The following is a 13953-nucleotide window of genomic DNA, read 5'->3' on the forward strand; positions in this document are numbered from 1 at the left end:
AAGATGTTCTTGTCAGCGCCTTTAGGGGTCACTGTGGTTCCTTACATCATGGTTCACTCTCTGAAGTGAACAAGAGTGGGGTGTCACAAACAAACAGACAAACCTCACGGAGTTCCGACCTCCTTGAGGGGAATACCGTGTTGGAAAAGGGGTGGGAATCTGCAGCATCCTGACTGCACATGTACAGGTATGAAGTCATACTGTAAATACAGCAACAAGTTGTCAATTCCATGATGGATATTTGGCTCCACTTTTCAAAATGAAATGCTAACATCTGGCCCTAGCTAGTGTTGCTCTTAGAGTACTGGTACTGAAAAGCAAATACATTTATCAGCCATACATGGTAATCTTGTGTACTGCCTTATCACAAACCAACCAATCAACCAATCAACGTAAAACACAGCATATTATTGTTATTTCATGTCTAGCGGGCTCTAATCATATAAAAAGGTGTATTTAGAAAGTTGAAACAGGTTTTCTATGTCTTATTGTCCCTTATTATGTTTACTATATTGCGTAATAGGAATGTAAAGGTGACTATAGGGGTGTTATTTCATATCTAGAGGGCTCTAATCATGTTAAAAGGTGTATTTAGAAGCTGGTAAACAGGTTTTCTATATCTTATTTTCTTTTACTATGTCGACTATATTGGGTAATAGGAATGTATAGGTGACTATAGGGGTGTTATTTCATAACTAGAGGGCTCTAATCATGTTAAAAGGTGTATTTAGAAGGTGGTAAACAAGTTTTCTATGTCTTATTGTCTCTTATTATGTCTACTATATTGCGTAATAGGAATGTAAATTTGACTATAGGGGTGTTATTTCATGTCTAGAGGGCTCTATCATGTTAAAAGGTGTATTTAGAAGGTGGTAAACATGTTTTCTATGTCTTATTTTCTTATACTATGTCTACTATATTGGGTAATAGAAATGTAAAGGTAACTATAGGGGTGTTATTTAAAAACTAGAGGGCTCTAATCATGTTAAAAAGTGTATTTAGAAGCTGGTAAACAGGTTTTCTATGTCTTATATTCTTTTATTATGTCTACTGTATTGGCTAATAAGAGTGTAAAGGTGACTATAGGGGTGTTATTTCATGTCTAGAGGGCTCTAATCATGTTAAAAAGTGTATTTTGAAGATTATAAGCATGTTTTCTGTGGAAAAGCTATGAAAATATGCCAATAATGAATATTTAATCAAGTTTAAACAAGTTTATTTATTTGCAGATAGGTAGCAATGTGAAATAGTTAATTGCATGATAAGTCGTTTGTACATGAGCACATGAATTAGACGTGTTTGTGTTAAAATTTCCCTCCTCCTAGCAACACGGAGATGCCTGGAGTTCAACAGGAGCGATGGAGGCCCGGCTTTTATCAATACACTATTGCTATCTTGTGCCTGTTTTTTTTCTGCTGAAAACTGCACCGAGTGTGCTCTCTCCCATTGTGGAGTTGCATCATCACCTCTTAAAAGACGTATCAATACGTCTTTGCCCGCGAATGAGTGAAGTATAGAATGCCACTCAGCACAGTGCAGACCTCCACCAAGGCTGAACTGTTAAGCTAACGTTGTTTATAGTTGTGTTTGTTCATCAGCTGGCTACTTCCTGGTTCATGCGCCTTTATCCAGATGCTCATCATAGTTAAATGACTTCCTTTGTGGCATGGTTTTGTATTGTTGGTGCCATCTTGCTAACTGTATTCATTTACTCTGTCACTAAATACAAATCTTATTCAATTTATTTAAAAAATTTATTTATAAAAAGGTACGTATGACGTACGACACATCAAGAGCTGCCTGACAGCCTCACATTTTCACACACCCACCTTCTCGTCTTCCTGGCCTCTGCTCTGCCACATGCCGGGATCCTGCCCGGACCTGCTTCCCCTCTCCACCTCCCGGGGGCTCACGCTAACTCCTGTGCTCCAGTTGGCTATCATGGTCTACCACGGTGCCACCCGATTGGCTGTCCCTGCACGTCTGAGGCTTCGCCGCTAAAAGAAGGTTGACAGACAGACTTTGTAGGAGACATGACAACGTCTAGGTAGGGAAGCCGGGAGAAAGTGCAACATCTCCAGAAAGCGGGAGCGGCATCGGAGATTCCAGAATTCCTTTGGTGGATCCTGGCCACAGGTTGGTGCGACATTCTGGAGCATTTGCAGTGTAAACAACACAGCTTCCTCAACCAAACCCAAACTCGCTGGAGGTCAAGACTTATTTCATTTTGCATACAGAATCGTGTGCTAGCATGCTTTGTGCTATCTTCATCTTCTTTGTTACTCAGACATGAACAATCGCTCCATCGCTTGGTGGCTGAAGCAGATTGGCCTGCCCCAGTACACCAAGACCTTGGAGAGGGAATATTATGGACTGGAGGTATGTCCATGATCTGTGTGTGTGTGTGTGTGTGTGCAAGTTTAGGATGTGGGTTGTTGACCCCATCTTAATCCCTACCAGGGTTTGTTGAATGTGGATGACAACGAGCTGAAGGAAGCGGGGATAGAGGACGCCGCACACAGAGAAACCATCCTCTGTCAGCTTTTAAGACACCGGCAGAAACTGAACCCCCATTCTGGTAACGTTCACCCTTCAACAGGCAAAAGTATTGTTGTTACGTGCACTTGTATAGTTTTGCATGCAAGCAGTTCTCTGCAGGGGTTACTTACTGTGACACCTTCATGATTTATGTAACACAATGGAGCAGAGAAAAATGCATACTCTATATCATGGATGACTCACGCAATACTTTTAGGTTAGGGTGAGAGGGCTAGGGTTAGAAGGTAAGGGTGAGGGTTAGGAGGTTAGGGTGACTAGGGTTAGAAGGTTAGAGTGAGAGGGCTAAGGTTTGAAGGTTAGAGTGAGAGGGCTAGGGTTAGGAGGTTAGAGTGAGAGGGCTAGCGTTAGAAGGTTAGTGTAAGACGGCTAGGGTTAGAAGGTTAGAGGGCTAGGGTTAGAAGGTTAGGGTGAGAGGGCTAGGGTTAGAAGGTTAGAGTGAGAGGGCTAGGGTTAGAAGGTTAGAGTGAGAGGGTTAGCGTTAGTAGGTTAGAGTGATAGGGTTAGCGTTAGAAGGTTAGAGTAGGAGGGGTAGGGTTAGAAGGTTAATGTGAGGGATAAGGTTAAAAGATTAATGTGAGGGCTAGTGTTAGAAGGTTAGCGTAAGACGGCTAGGGTAGGGTTAGGGTGAGAGTTAGGGTTAGGAGGTTAGAGTGAGAGGGCTAGGGTTAGAAGGTTAGAGAGAGGGCTAGGGTTAGGAGGTTAGAGTGAGAGGGCTAGGGTTAGAAAGTTAGAGGGCTAGGGTTAGAAGGTTAGAGAGAGGGCTAGGGTTAGGAGGTTAGAGTGAGAGGGCTAGGGTTAGAAGGTTAGGGTGAGAGGGTTAGCGTTAGTAGGTTAGAGTAGGAGGGGTAGGGTTAGAAGGTTAATGTGAGTGATAAGGTTAAAAGATTAATGTGAGGGCTAGTGTTAGAAGGTTAGCGTAAGACGGCTAGGGTAGGGTTAGGGTGAGAGTTAGGGTTAGGAGGTTAAAGTGAGAGGGCTAGGGTTAGAAGGTTAGAGAGAGGGCTAGGGTTAGGAGGTTAGAGTGAGAGGGCTAGCGTTAGAAGGTTAGGGTGAGAGGGCTAGGGTTAGAAGGTTATTTTTCTGTGCTCAGTTTGTGCTGTTTTTTGCAGTTAAAAGGATTTTTTTTCTGCTTTGGTTTTTGCGTTATTTCAAAATTCTTACAATGTTGTTGCATAGGTCAATCAAAGGTCACCCAGCCCCCCTACATGCTCCGAATTGAACCAAAGTAGTGTCATTTGGATTTGGGAACCTTCTAGGAAGGTTCTATGATGCTAACCAAGGCATTATTGCACTTTGACCTTTGTGTTGAGCTTTAAATCAGAGCAGTTCATCGACTTTTCATACAATTGAAATTCCCGCTGTACTCTCAGGTATGCAAATGGAGCGGAGGGTGAGCCGAAAGTACTCCCTGGGATCCTCGATGGACTTGGTAAGACCATAAACTGTTCCAAAAAGACGGATACCGGTGCAAAAAAACAAAAACAAAAGACCACTTCCTGCTAAGGTGAAGCCAAGGAAGGATCTGTTTCGCCAAAGCGTCCTGCCCCGCCTCCATCGCGCTGACAAAAAGCACCGCCTCTCCGCATCCTGCTCGCAGCTACGCCCCCTGGATGAGGAACAGGCCTGCGGTGGGGTGGACGGCTGTCAGCTGAGCAAGCGCAGGTAAACACACACCTGTGTCAGTTTCTCCACCACGCTTAATGATTAACAGTGAGCCTGTAAAATCCAGGTTTGTATTTGTAGAGACAAATGAGAACGATCACAGCATGACCGATGAAGGCCTTCTGCTTTTTCAGGAGAGAAAACAAGGCCTTTGAATGTTAACAATTTACTATTTCTATAGTTCCAACAGTGACTCTCAGTGAGCGCTAACAACACAAATGTCCATTTGGTCTAAAGTACACTTTCCTACAAAGTGCCTGTTCTTGTCATATTAATGATTTAGATTAATTATTCCTATTAACCATAATGTAGAAACAGACTGACAGAGAGCTACTAAACTAAACAAGTTTTTCAAGATAGCACATATAGGCTAGTGAAGCAGCGATGCATGCTGGGAATTGTCAATACTATAAAACAAAACAGGCTAGGTACTTCCGCGTTTCTCGACTCTGATTGGCTCAACACGCCTCACACCAGGGTTAATTTACATATTAATGAACCACTCAGTAAATCCTTCAATAAAAGGCAACCACTGACTCAAAATGTTGACATTTTCTGGAATAGTTTGACTTCTCCTTTAAGAGTTATTTAACAGACATGTCAAAGGTAGGTTGAGACACCAGGTGGCGGTCTACCTGATGAGAGAGGTGATGAGGCGGCTCGGCTTGTGTCGGTATCCGAGGAATGTGTCCAGATAGCGGCTTCAGGTCACCCGGCCCGGGGCGGGGGAGTGGGAGTGCCCGGGAAGGCCTGTGGGAACACGCCGGGAAGGAGGAGGAGGAGGGCGAAGAGAGAGAGAGAGAGGGGAGGGAAAAGGACGGCTGGTTGTGAGGGAGGGACCGGGACGGGTCCAAGGTTCGTCTCTGTGTTCCCTTTGTGGACCATACACCGTCAACATGACCGGAACTAGGGCGCAGTGAACAGGGCTGTCAATCAGGTAAGAACATGACCGCCATTGCGTCTTGTTTTCTTAGTTGTGTCGAACCTCGCAAGTTCACGCGAGATGTTAAAAAGTTTGCTGTTTACTGATTTGACAATTTGAGCAGAAATAATATTTATATGTAAGGTTTATGTTAACAGTATTTGACATTCAGGCATTTAAAAGGCGTTTAAAACCAGGAAGTACCGCCCCCACTCATGTCCTCCTCCTTTTTCCCTCAACTATTACACAATTTTTGCTCCCAAATCAGTGTTGCGCTGTAGTAAGAAAAAAACAGAGTACTTTTATGACATTTAGTTTACATTTCTTGTACAATAACAATAAGCGCCTATTCTAGTTTGGCTTCCTGCAGATAGGTGTTGCTAGGCAGACTTCTACCTCGTGTGCAGGTGTTTCAGGTGTACTGGACCAACGCCCTTCGGCATGAATGTTGCTCACAATTTCAGTTCAACAGTGAGAATCACACTATCTATGCTCTTAACGCTGAAAACACATCCAAGACATAAAGGACAGCGTTACTGCAAATAGGGGCGCAGCTAAATTGCTGGGGAGTTCGGGCCACCACTGTTTGTCTGTTGGCATGATATTCTCAGAAGGAGGTATTATAATTCATAACTTATTACTCTCTATAAAAGATACTTCAAACCGATACTGACAAATTTCATCTTCTCGAGATTGACGTGGTACTGATGTTTTTATTAAATTTTTTCCCAATGAAATATCGAGTTTGCATGTTCTCCCCGTGCATGCGTGGGTTTTCTCCGGGTACTCCGGTTTCCTCCCCCATTCCAAAAACATGCTAGTATAATTAGCAAATCCAAATTGTCCATAGGTATGAATGTGAGTGTGAATGGTTGTTTGTCTAAATGTGCCCTGTGATTGGCTGGCCACCAGTCCAGGGTGTACCCCGCCTCTCGCCGGAAGACAGCTGGGATAGGCTCCAGCACCCCCGCGAGGATAAGCGGTAGAAAATGAATGAATTAAATATGACATGAATACCATCAGGAGAAGCACAGTGGTGGCCCAGCAAGGTGCACTGTATTCGGGCACACGCTCCGAGCAGCCGCTCTGACGCCACAAGGTCTCTGGAAAAGATTAATTCAAGAAAAACTGCATTGTTGTAGCGGTAAAAGTGAAATGACGCATCACAGGACAAGAAATTGAAAGTTATTTGTAAACTTTTTAAGCTTGTTAGATGTTGCTGTGCTGTACTGCGACCAAAACGCCACATCCAAGGTCATGTTGGTGACTGGGTCAGAACCTCCAGCATCCTGCACACATGATGTGTTCCACGTTGTGTTGGCACGTGGCTTTCCACTTCCTGATAGCTGCGAGCTGTTTTGTTCACAAAGCCTGGCATGCATCGGACAGCCTGATGCTAGCACGGGCGGGAGCGGGAGGAAGGAAGGAGGGGAAGGGGGGGGGCTGTTTGTCTGCTGTGGATGTTCCTGCTGCGTAATAAACATGGTCATTTCTCTACCACGGCAACAAGACATGCAAACATGCAGCATTATTTTGCAGGAAAATGCACTGACATTTTGGTGGAACGTAAAGTTGAAATATGAATTTAAAAAATACATCTTGTTAAGTCGCATGAAAAACAAACAAATGAAGTTCTCGTTTTTGGAAAAGTGGTTTGTGAAAAATGTTTTCCATCCATCCATTTTCTACCGCTTTTTCCTCACAAGGGTCACCGGGGTGCTGGAGCCTATCCCAGCTGTCTTCGGGCGAGAGGCGGGGTACACTCTGGACTGGTGGCCAGCCAATCACAGGGCACATATAGACAAACAACCATTCACACTCACATTCATACCTACGGACAATTTGGAGTCGCCAATTAACCTAGCATGTTTTTGGAATGTGGGAGGAAACCGGAGTACCCGGAGAAAACCCACGCATGAACGGGGAGAACATGCAAACTCCACACAGAGATGGCCGAGGGTGGAATTGAACCCTGGTCTCCTAGCTGTGAGGTCTGCGCGCTAACCACTTATGTTATATTATTAAATAATATATTATGGGAATAATATGGGAAGAAAAGATGGGTAAAGTTGTAATATTCTCTGAGGGTCTTGTTTTTTTTGTTTTTTTTTTTACAGCAAGAGGAGGAGCGTCGCCGCATACCTGAGCCAGCTGAAGGTAAAAGGTCAGCAATCAAGCCGGCTTTTGTCCAAACCCAGCTTTGATGCGAGCCGCTCTGCCGTGCAGGTGTTTGGAGCTCGCAAGGAGATGGACGTCCTGAAAAAGGAGCTGGAGGAGGAGCTGAAACTCAGCACCGAGGACCCCAGGAGCCACGCTTGGTACCACGGACCCCTGAGCCGAGAGGTGCCGAACGCAAAGAGGATGTCAGGTTTGGGAGCCGGACAGACGTGTCATGATGAGTTCCCGTGTGCTTGTCAGGCTGCCGAGACTCTCTTCGAAAGGGACGGAGACTTCCTGGTCCGGGACTCTAGCTCGTCGCCCAGTGACTACGTCCTCAGCTGTTTTTGGAGGAACGAGCCCATGCACTTTAAGATCATACGTGTGGTGCTACGGCCCAAAAAGGTGCGTTTGATTGCCTTCACCAGGTTTCGCCATCCATCCTGCCATATAGTACTGTACATATTTTATAAAGAGATGTTATATATTGTATATATTTCATAAAGAGACGTTATATACCAGGGGTTTCAAACGTCTGGACATTACCCTGATGGCGGTGTTGCTCATGTGACTGTGGCAGGGCTACTCCCGTGAGCTGTTCCAGTTCGAAGAGGACCGCTTTGACAACGTGCCCGCCCTCATCCGCTTCTACGTGGGCGGGCGTCGGCCCATCTCTCAGGCCTCGGGCGCCGTCATTTTCCACCCACTGACCAGGACGCTTCCTCTGCGCATCATCGCCGAGCGACATCGACCCCAGAACGACGGCCACGGTGCCGACGGCAAGAAGTCCCAACCGGAGCGCGGCAAGCGTCTGAGCTTCAGCGGCGACTCCCTGATGGTGAATCCTCTGCTGAGGTTAGGAGGGGCGTGGCGTGCATCGTGTCGGAACGCGGCCTGAATCCCAAATAAGGCCTTTCATTTCCTGTGTGGCAGGAGCGGAAGTCATCCCGCCAACCTGGAGAATGTCGGTTGCAGGCCTTGGCTCCAGTCGGCCCAGTCCGACAGCAACCTGAGAACTGGTACTGTACCTACGACGATTGACAAAAGTATTGGGACAAGTCGATCTTCCGCCTGTGTCCCAATACTTTTGCTAAGCAGGTGAGCATCATCCACAGGAGTGAGGAATGATGTCGCTCCTTCCTGCCATGCAGGTGCACCTCAGATCACAAAACCGGAGGCTACAGGCCCCGCCCCTATCTCCCCGGTGTTCCGCACCGGGAGCGAACCACTGCTCAGTCCGGGGCCACGGCAAACCCGAGGCTGTTATCCAGGTAACATGGCCACCTTTAAACATCCTGTTTACCGCAGCCATGCACGCATGTCATCAAACAACATCCTCTTCAGGTGGCGGTGCGACTTTACGAGGCTCAGACGGGCAGCTTCACCCCAGGGCACCTCCTAAACCTCTCAGGGTCTCTGCCCTCTTCCCCCGAGGTCCCCCTGTGCCATCGGACCAGGACCAGGACCCGTCTGCTTTCTATGACGAGCTAGTGGTTCAGGTAAAAACATCAAATCAATCAATCAAGGCTGAAAGTCCTCTTTTAATGCGACGTGGTTACGTTCAGGTGCCTCAGTCACTGCGGAAAGGTCACGTGGACCGACTGAAAGCTGAGGAGAAGTGGCAGAGCCGAGCCAGGATCACAGAGACCTCCTTTGGCTTCCTGGAGGCCGACAACAACAACGACGCCGCCTCACGTCTGCTCCATGACAGGGACCACTTTCTACGGCCACAGGTTTGTTGGAAGCCCCTTTTACACAGGAGCATTGTTATTATATTTACTATTACCATCATTTGGACTTATACGTGGTTAGCGCACAGACCTCACAGCGAGGAGACCAGGGTTCAATTCCACCCTTGGCCATCTCTGTGTGGAGTTTGCATGTTCTCTCCGAGTTTTCTCCGGGTACTCCGGTTTCCTCCCACATTCCAAAAACATGCTAGGTTAATTAGCGACTCCAAATTGTCCATAGGTATGAATGTGAGTGTGAATGGTTGTTTGTCTATATGTGCCCTGTGATTGGCTGGCCACCAGTCCAGGGTGTACCCCGCCTCTCGCCCCGAGACAGCTGGGATAGGCTCCAGCACCCCCACAACCCTCGTGAGGAATGAATGAATGAATGAATGGACTTATCACCTTTAATTTCTTAAAATTCCACATTGTAACAAAAGAAACAAAAAATCTGAATTTTGACTTTGTATCTCATAATATAGACTTTCAACTTTTTATCTCAGAATTATGACTTTTATGTAAACGTGTGTTTTTTTTTTTTAATCATTTCTACTTAACCTTGTTTCCTTAAAAGGGAAAGAGGTGCAGCATCTGAAAGATCTAGAAAGCTTTGTGTAGCTGCTCTATAGGAGTCCACAACTCAGTACAACAAACCAAAATCACCATAATAGGGCCTCTTTAATTTCCTTCAACTTAAATATCATTCATTCATTTTCTTCCGCTTGTCCTCACGAGGGTCGCAGGGGGTGCTGGAGCCTATCCCAGCTGTCTTCGGGCGAGAGGCGGGGTACACCCTAGACTGGTGGCCAGCCAATCACAGGGCACATATAGACAAACAACCATTCACACTCACATTCATACCTATGGACAATTTGGAGTCGCCAATTAACCTAGCATGTTTTTGGAATATGGGAGGAAACCGGAGTACCCGGAGTAAACCCACGCATGCACAGGGAGAACATGCAAACTCCACACAGAGATGGGCCGAGGGTGGAATTGAACTCATACGTTAATCATATGTGAAAAAAGAATAGTGATCAAATCACGTCTGATATGATTCCACCATCTCCAACCTCCCCATCATCACAGGTGGAGACCAGCTCCTGCTTCCAGGTGGAGTACTTTGAGTCCCAGCTGTTGCCAGACAACAACCGGCCGCTGGATCCCAGCGTCCTGCTGGCGCTGAAAGAACTCTTCAACCGCTCGGAGCCCAAAAGCACCGCCCTGCACATGCTCAGTGTGGACTGCCAGGTGAGAGTGTCATGTCTAAACATGAAGTTGTATGACATCCCCTCGCACTCTGACTCAAAGCCATTATTGGACAGAGGCAGCAGGAGGTTGCCTACAGCCACAGCTGGCAGTGCTCATGTTAGACATGTGGAGCATTTCCAGCCATCATCATTAGAAGTCTATCCATGGTTGTGTTGTTGGCTTCCCGAAGGTGGCACGCATGGTGGGAGTGACGGAGGAGCAGAGGAGGACGATGGGAGTGGGATCAGGCCTTGAGCTCGTCACCCTGCCTCACGGGCAACAGTTGCGCCAAGACCTGCTGGAGAGGTACATGCTGGACTTGGCATCCATCTTGGCCTCGCTGAGGCGATCCCGGCCAGCATCACACTGCATAAAACAACACTGGGATGGAAACATTCTCCCATCCCACAAAACACTGATTGATAGGATTGTGACTATAGGGGTGTTATTTCATGTCTAGAGGGCTCTAATCATGTTAAAAAGCGTATTTAAACAACCTGTTTACCACCTTCTATGTCCTATTTTACCTTAGTATGTCTACCATATTGGGTAATAGGAGTGTAAAGGTGATTATAGGGGTGTTACTTCATGTCTAGAGGGCTCTAATCATGTTAAAAAGTGTATTTAGAAGGTGGTAAACAGGTTATCTATGTTCTATTTTACCTTAGTATGTCTACTATATTGGGTAATAGGAGTGTAAAGGTGATTATAGGGGTGTTACTTCATGTCTAGAGGGCTCTAATCATGTTAAAAAGCGTATTTAGAAGGTGGTAAACAGGTTATCTATGTTCTATTTTACCTTAGTATGTCTACTATATTGAGTAATAGGAGTGTAAAGGTGATTATAGGGGTGTTACTTCATGTCTAGAGGGCTCTAATCATGTTAAAAAGCGTATTTAGAAAGTGGTAAACAGGTTGTCTATGTCCTATTTTACCTTATTATGTCTACTATATTGGGTAATAGGAGTGTAAAGGTGATTATAGGGGTGTTACTTCATGTCTAGAAGACTCTAATCATGTTTAAAAAATGTATTCAGGTGGTAAACAGATTTTTTTATGCTCGAACTACCAAAATATTCTATTATTAAATAAGGAACACGATCAATGAAGGATTACTGTACAATGATTGTAATGATACTAATGTTCGGTTCTTTATTTTCTTCCCATCGAAAGGGATCGCTAGGAGGACACGTTGTTATAACTCAATATAGAAATTTTATTGATTTATTTTATTTATTTTTCTTATTTGTCCACAAATGATCAAAAGACATTGGTGTAACAACAACACTGCTTCTTATTGTACATAGCACACAAATACAAAAATATATATACATTTATACACACAAACATGCACATCTACTGTATGTATTTGTATAAATATACATCAATTAAACGGCAGTCTTTTTATAAATGTAGTTACAAGTAAGATAAGTGAGGGTTAATCTAGGTAGTCAAGATAAGCCCATCAAATATTAGTGTGAAGTATTGTTGTATACCGTAGTTTCATGTAGTAACACCGCACGTTGAAACCCACCAACGATGAAACGACTAAACGACTACATTACCCAACATCCAATGCGAACAGGAAGGCAACCAATCAGAAGTTACAAGTAGCATCACAAACAGGAAGTATCCTTGTCTCAGTGAAAGCGCTACTAATCAACTCTACGTGGCTTCTATTACCCCAACATCAATACACAAGGCTAAACACAACGGCGCACATACGCAATAGCGGTACAGCGGCACCACAAATGGACATAACTTAGCATTTGTTAGCTTACCGGTGGCGTGTCCTCCCGACGAGTCGACCTGCCGACTCGTGCTCGTTCCCGCCTAAAGCCCGTGCTCATTCATTTCCGCTCCAGTGTGTGAACCAATGAGCTTTCGAATCAGGCAAGTGAACCGCCCACCGTCAATCACCCAGACGTAACACCCCTATAGTCACTTTTACACTCCTATTGGCCAATATAGTAGACATAATGAGAATAAATAAATACCAAAATAAACTAAATAAGGCTCATGCTGGTGTGGACTACAGTACTTGTGTTATAGTTCATATCTGAGGCTAATGAGGCTAACAACTAAAGCTTGCTTACGTGTTACAGGCATCATCTCATGGCGCTGGGCGTGGCCGTGGACATCCTGGGCTGCACCGGCACGGTGAGCCAGAGGGCCACCGTGCTCCACAAGTTCATCCTGCAGGCTCAGGCTCTGAAAGACCACGCCCACGACCTCTACGCATTCTCTGCTTTCATGAAGGGCCTGGAGATGCCTCAGGTGGGCTCACGGTACCAGAAGCTGGCCTTCTAATTTAACATCAACACGGTGCGCTTGTGTGTTTAGGTGCTGCGACTGGAGATGACGTGGCGAGCGCTCAGGAGGAACCACACGGAGAGCGCCATCTTGTTTGAGAAGACCCTCAAGCCCTTCATGAACTCTCTAAACGACGGGGACGGTGAGTGGAAACATATTCCGCTTTGGAAAGAAAGGGAAGAAGACAAGCAAGGAGAGGAAAGTTGTTGATGACAGTGCGGCCATCTTGGCTTTCACCAGTAGAGGGCAGCGCGAGGGTCTCAATTAGACGGCGGTCCCTAACATCCATCGCACTTGGTCGCCGCTTTTCCGAAGTTGACGCATATTTGTCTTCGCTCAGACTCTGCGATTAATGGTCCCGTGGCCGTTCCTCACCTGGTTCCTCTGCTGATGCTGATGGAGGGCGACGACCCCGTGGAGAACAGCGAGCGAGGCTGCGAGCTCCTCTACGACGTCCTCCAGATGGCTCGCCGCGCCGCTCTGCACGCTCCCGACCACCAGCGACATGCAAACGCTCTGCTCAGAGGTACGTGGCGCACAAGCAACAAAACATTCCGAAGTGCGCTCACCTGCTTCCTCGCGCTCCTCCTCCGCCTGCAGGCTTGACGCCGATCCCTGAGATGCTGGAGGCGTTCCGCACCGAGTTTGCCCTGCGTCTCTTCTGGGGTCGGTCGGGGGCGGAGGCCGACAGGAAGGAGCGCTACGAGAAGTTTGACAAGATTCTTTGTGTGCTCTCCGACAAACTGGAACCTGTTGAGATCAGCCCCACGCAGCCCGGACAACTTTCCTGATGAAAAAACACGACGGCCATCTTAAATTATGCTGACTACATCTGGGCTCTTCCTGTTTGTATCTTTTATTCACGTGTGTAAATATGAACAACACTGTATTAAATCTTTATTTTTCTTTTGCATTCCTCTTATTCATTTTGTTCCGAGTGGCTTTCCAAGTTTCAGGTGTACCCCGCCCCTCAGGTCCTTTTACTGATAAGATGGTTCCTGCCCCAAGTGGAGGAGCTGAAGTACCTCGGGGGGAGGAGGAGGAGTTTTCTCCGTACGTTAAGAGCTAAGGTGAGAGGCGGAGTAGAAGAAACGCTGCTCCTCCACATTGAGAGGAACCAGATAAGGTGGCTTGGGCATCTGGTCTGGATGCTTGCTGGACACCTCCCTCGGGAGGGCGTGTCTTAATGGTAGGAAGCCTTGGGGGAGACCCAGGACTCTGACCAAAGAAATACAGCTGAGTAGGTGCAGATTCTGGAAGAAGTGGAAAGTTTTGTGTGCTGGTTATGGTGTGTAGCTGCTCTATAGGAGTCCACAACTCAATACAAAGGGCCCACAAATGGGTGGGTGGATGGATGGG

At 46.3% G+C, this 13953-nt stretch overlaps 1 protein-coding gene and 1 long non-coding RNA gene across 5 annotated transcripts; one reads left to right on the top strand and one right to left on the bottom strand.

The window, feature by feature from the left end:
* Nucleotides 1-83: 83 nt before the first annotated feature.
* On the bottom strand, nt 84-5193 carry LOC144899829 (uncharacterized). 2 transcript variants are annotated; one of them, XR_013628143.1, is made up of 4 exons: nt 4857-5193; nt 2458-2590; nt 1830-1997; nt 84-200 (listed from the first exon to the last, which is right to left on the bottom strand). It is a non-coding gene; the product is annotated as an uncharacterized LOC144899829 (long non-coding RNA). The 2 variants fall into 2 exon arrangements; XR_013628142.1 differs by having other exon boundaries at nt 90-310.
* sh2d3a (SH2 domain containing 3A) lies at nt 2020-13507 on the top strand. 3 transcript variants are annotated; one of them, XM_078793574.1, is made up of 19 exons: nt 2020-2136; nt 2288-2379; nt 2461-2578; nt 3930-3988; nt 4064-4221; nt 7261-7300; nt 7370-7486; nt 7562-7705; nt 7881-8155; nt 8234-8319; nt 8452-8571; nt 8645-8799; nt 8866-9033; nt 10120-10281; nt 10472-10587; nt 12387-12558; nt 12625-12736; nt 12935-13120; nt 13195-13507. In XM_078793574.1, exons 2-19 carry the CDS (start codon nt 2290-2292, stop codon nt 13383-13385), a joined length of 2469 nt encoding a protein of 822 aa, XP_078649700.1. In that variant the 5' UTR covers nt 2020-2136; nt 2288-2289; the 3' UTR covers nt 13386-13507. The 3 variants fall into 3 exon arrangements, with proteins under 3 accessions (XP_078649700.1, XP_057944022.2, XP_057944013.2); XM_058088039.2 differs by lacking the exons at nt 2020-2136; nt 2288-2379; nt 2461-2578; nt 3930-3988; nt 4064-4221 and adding an exon at nt 4869-5158 and having other exon boundaries at nt 7261-7307; XM_058088030.2 differs by lacking the exons at nt 2020-2136; nt 2288-2379; nt 2461-2578; nt 3930-3988; nt 4064-4221 and adding an exon at nt 4870-5158.
* The last annotated feature ends 446 nt before the right edge of the window (nt 13508-13953 follow it).

This window comes from Doryrhamphus excisus, linkage group LG9 (assembly GCF_037039965.1).
Source record: "Doryrhamphus excisus strain RoL-2023G ecotype Guam linkage group LG9, RoL_Dexc_Guam_v1.1, whole genome shotgun sequence".
Taxonomy (NCBI): Eukaryota; Metazoa; Chordata; class Actinopteri; order Syngnathiformes; family Syngnathidae; genus Doryrhamphus; species Doryrhamphus excisus.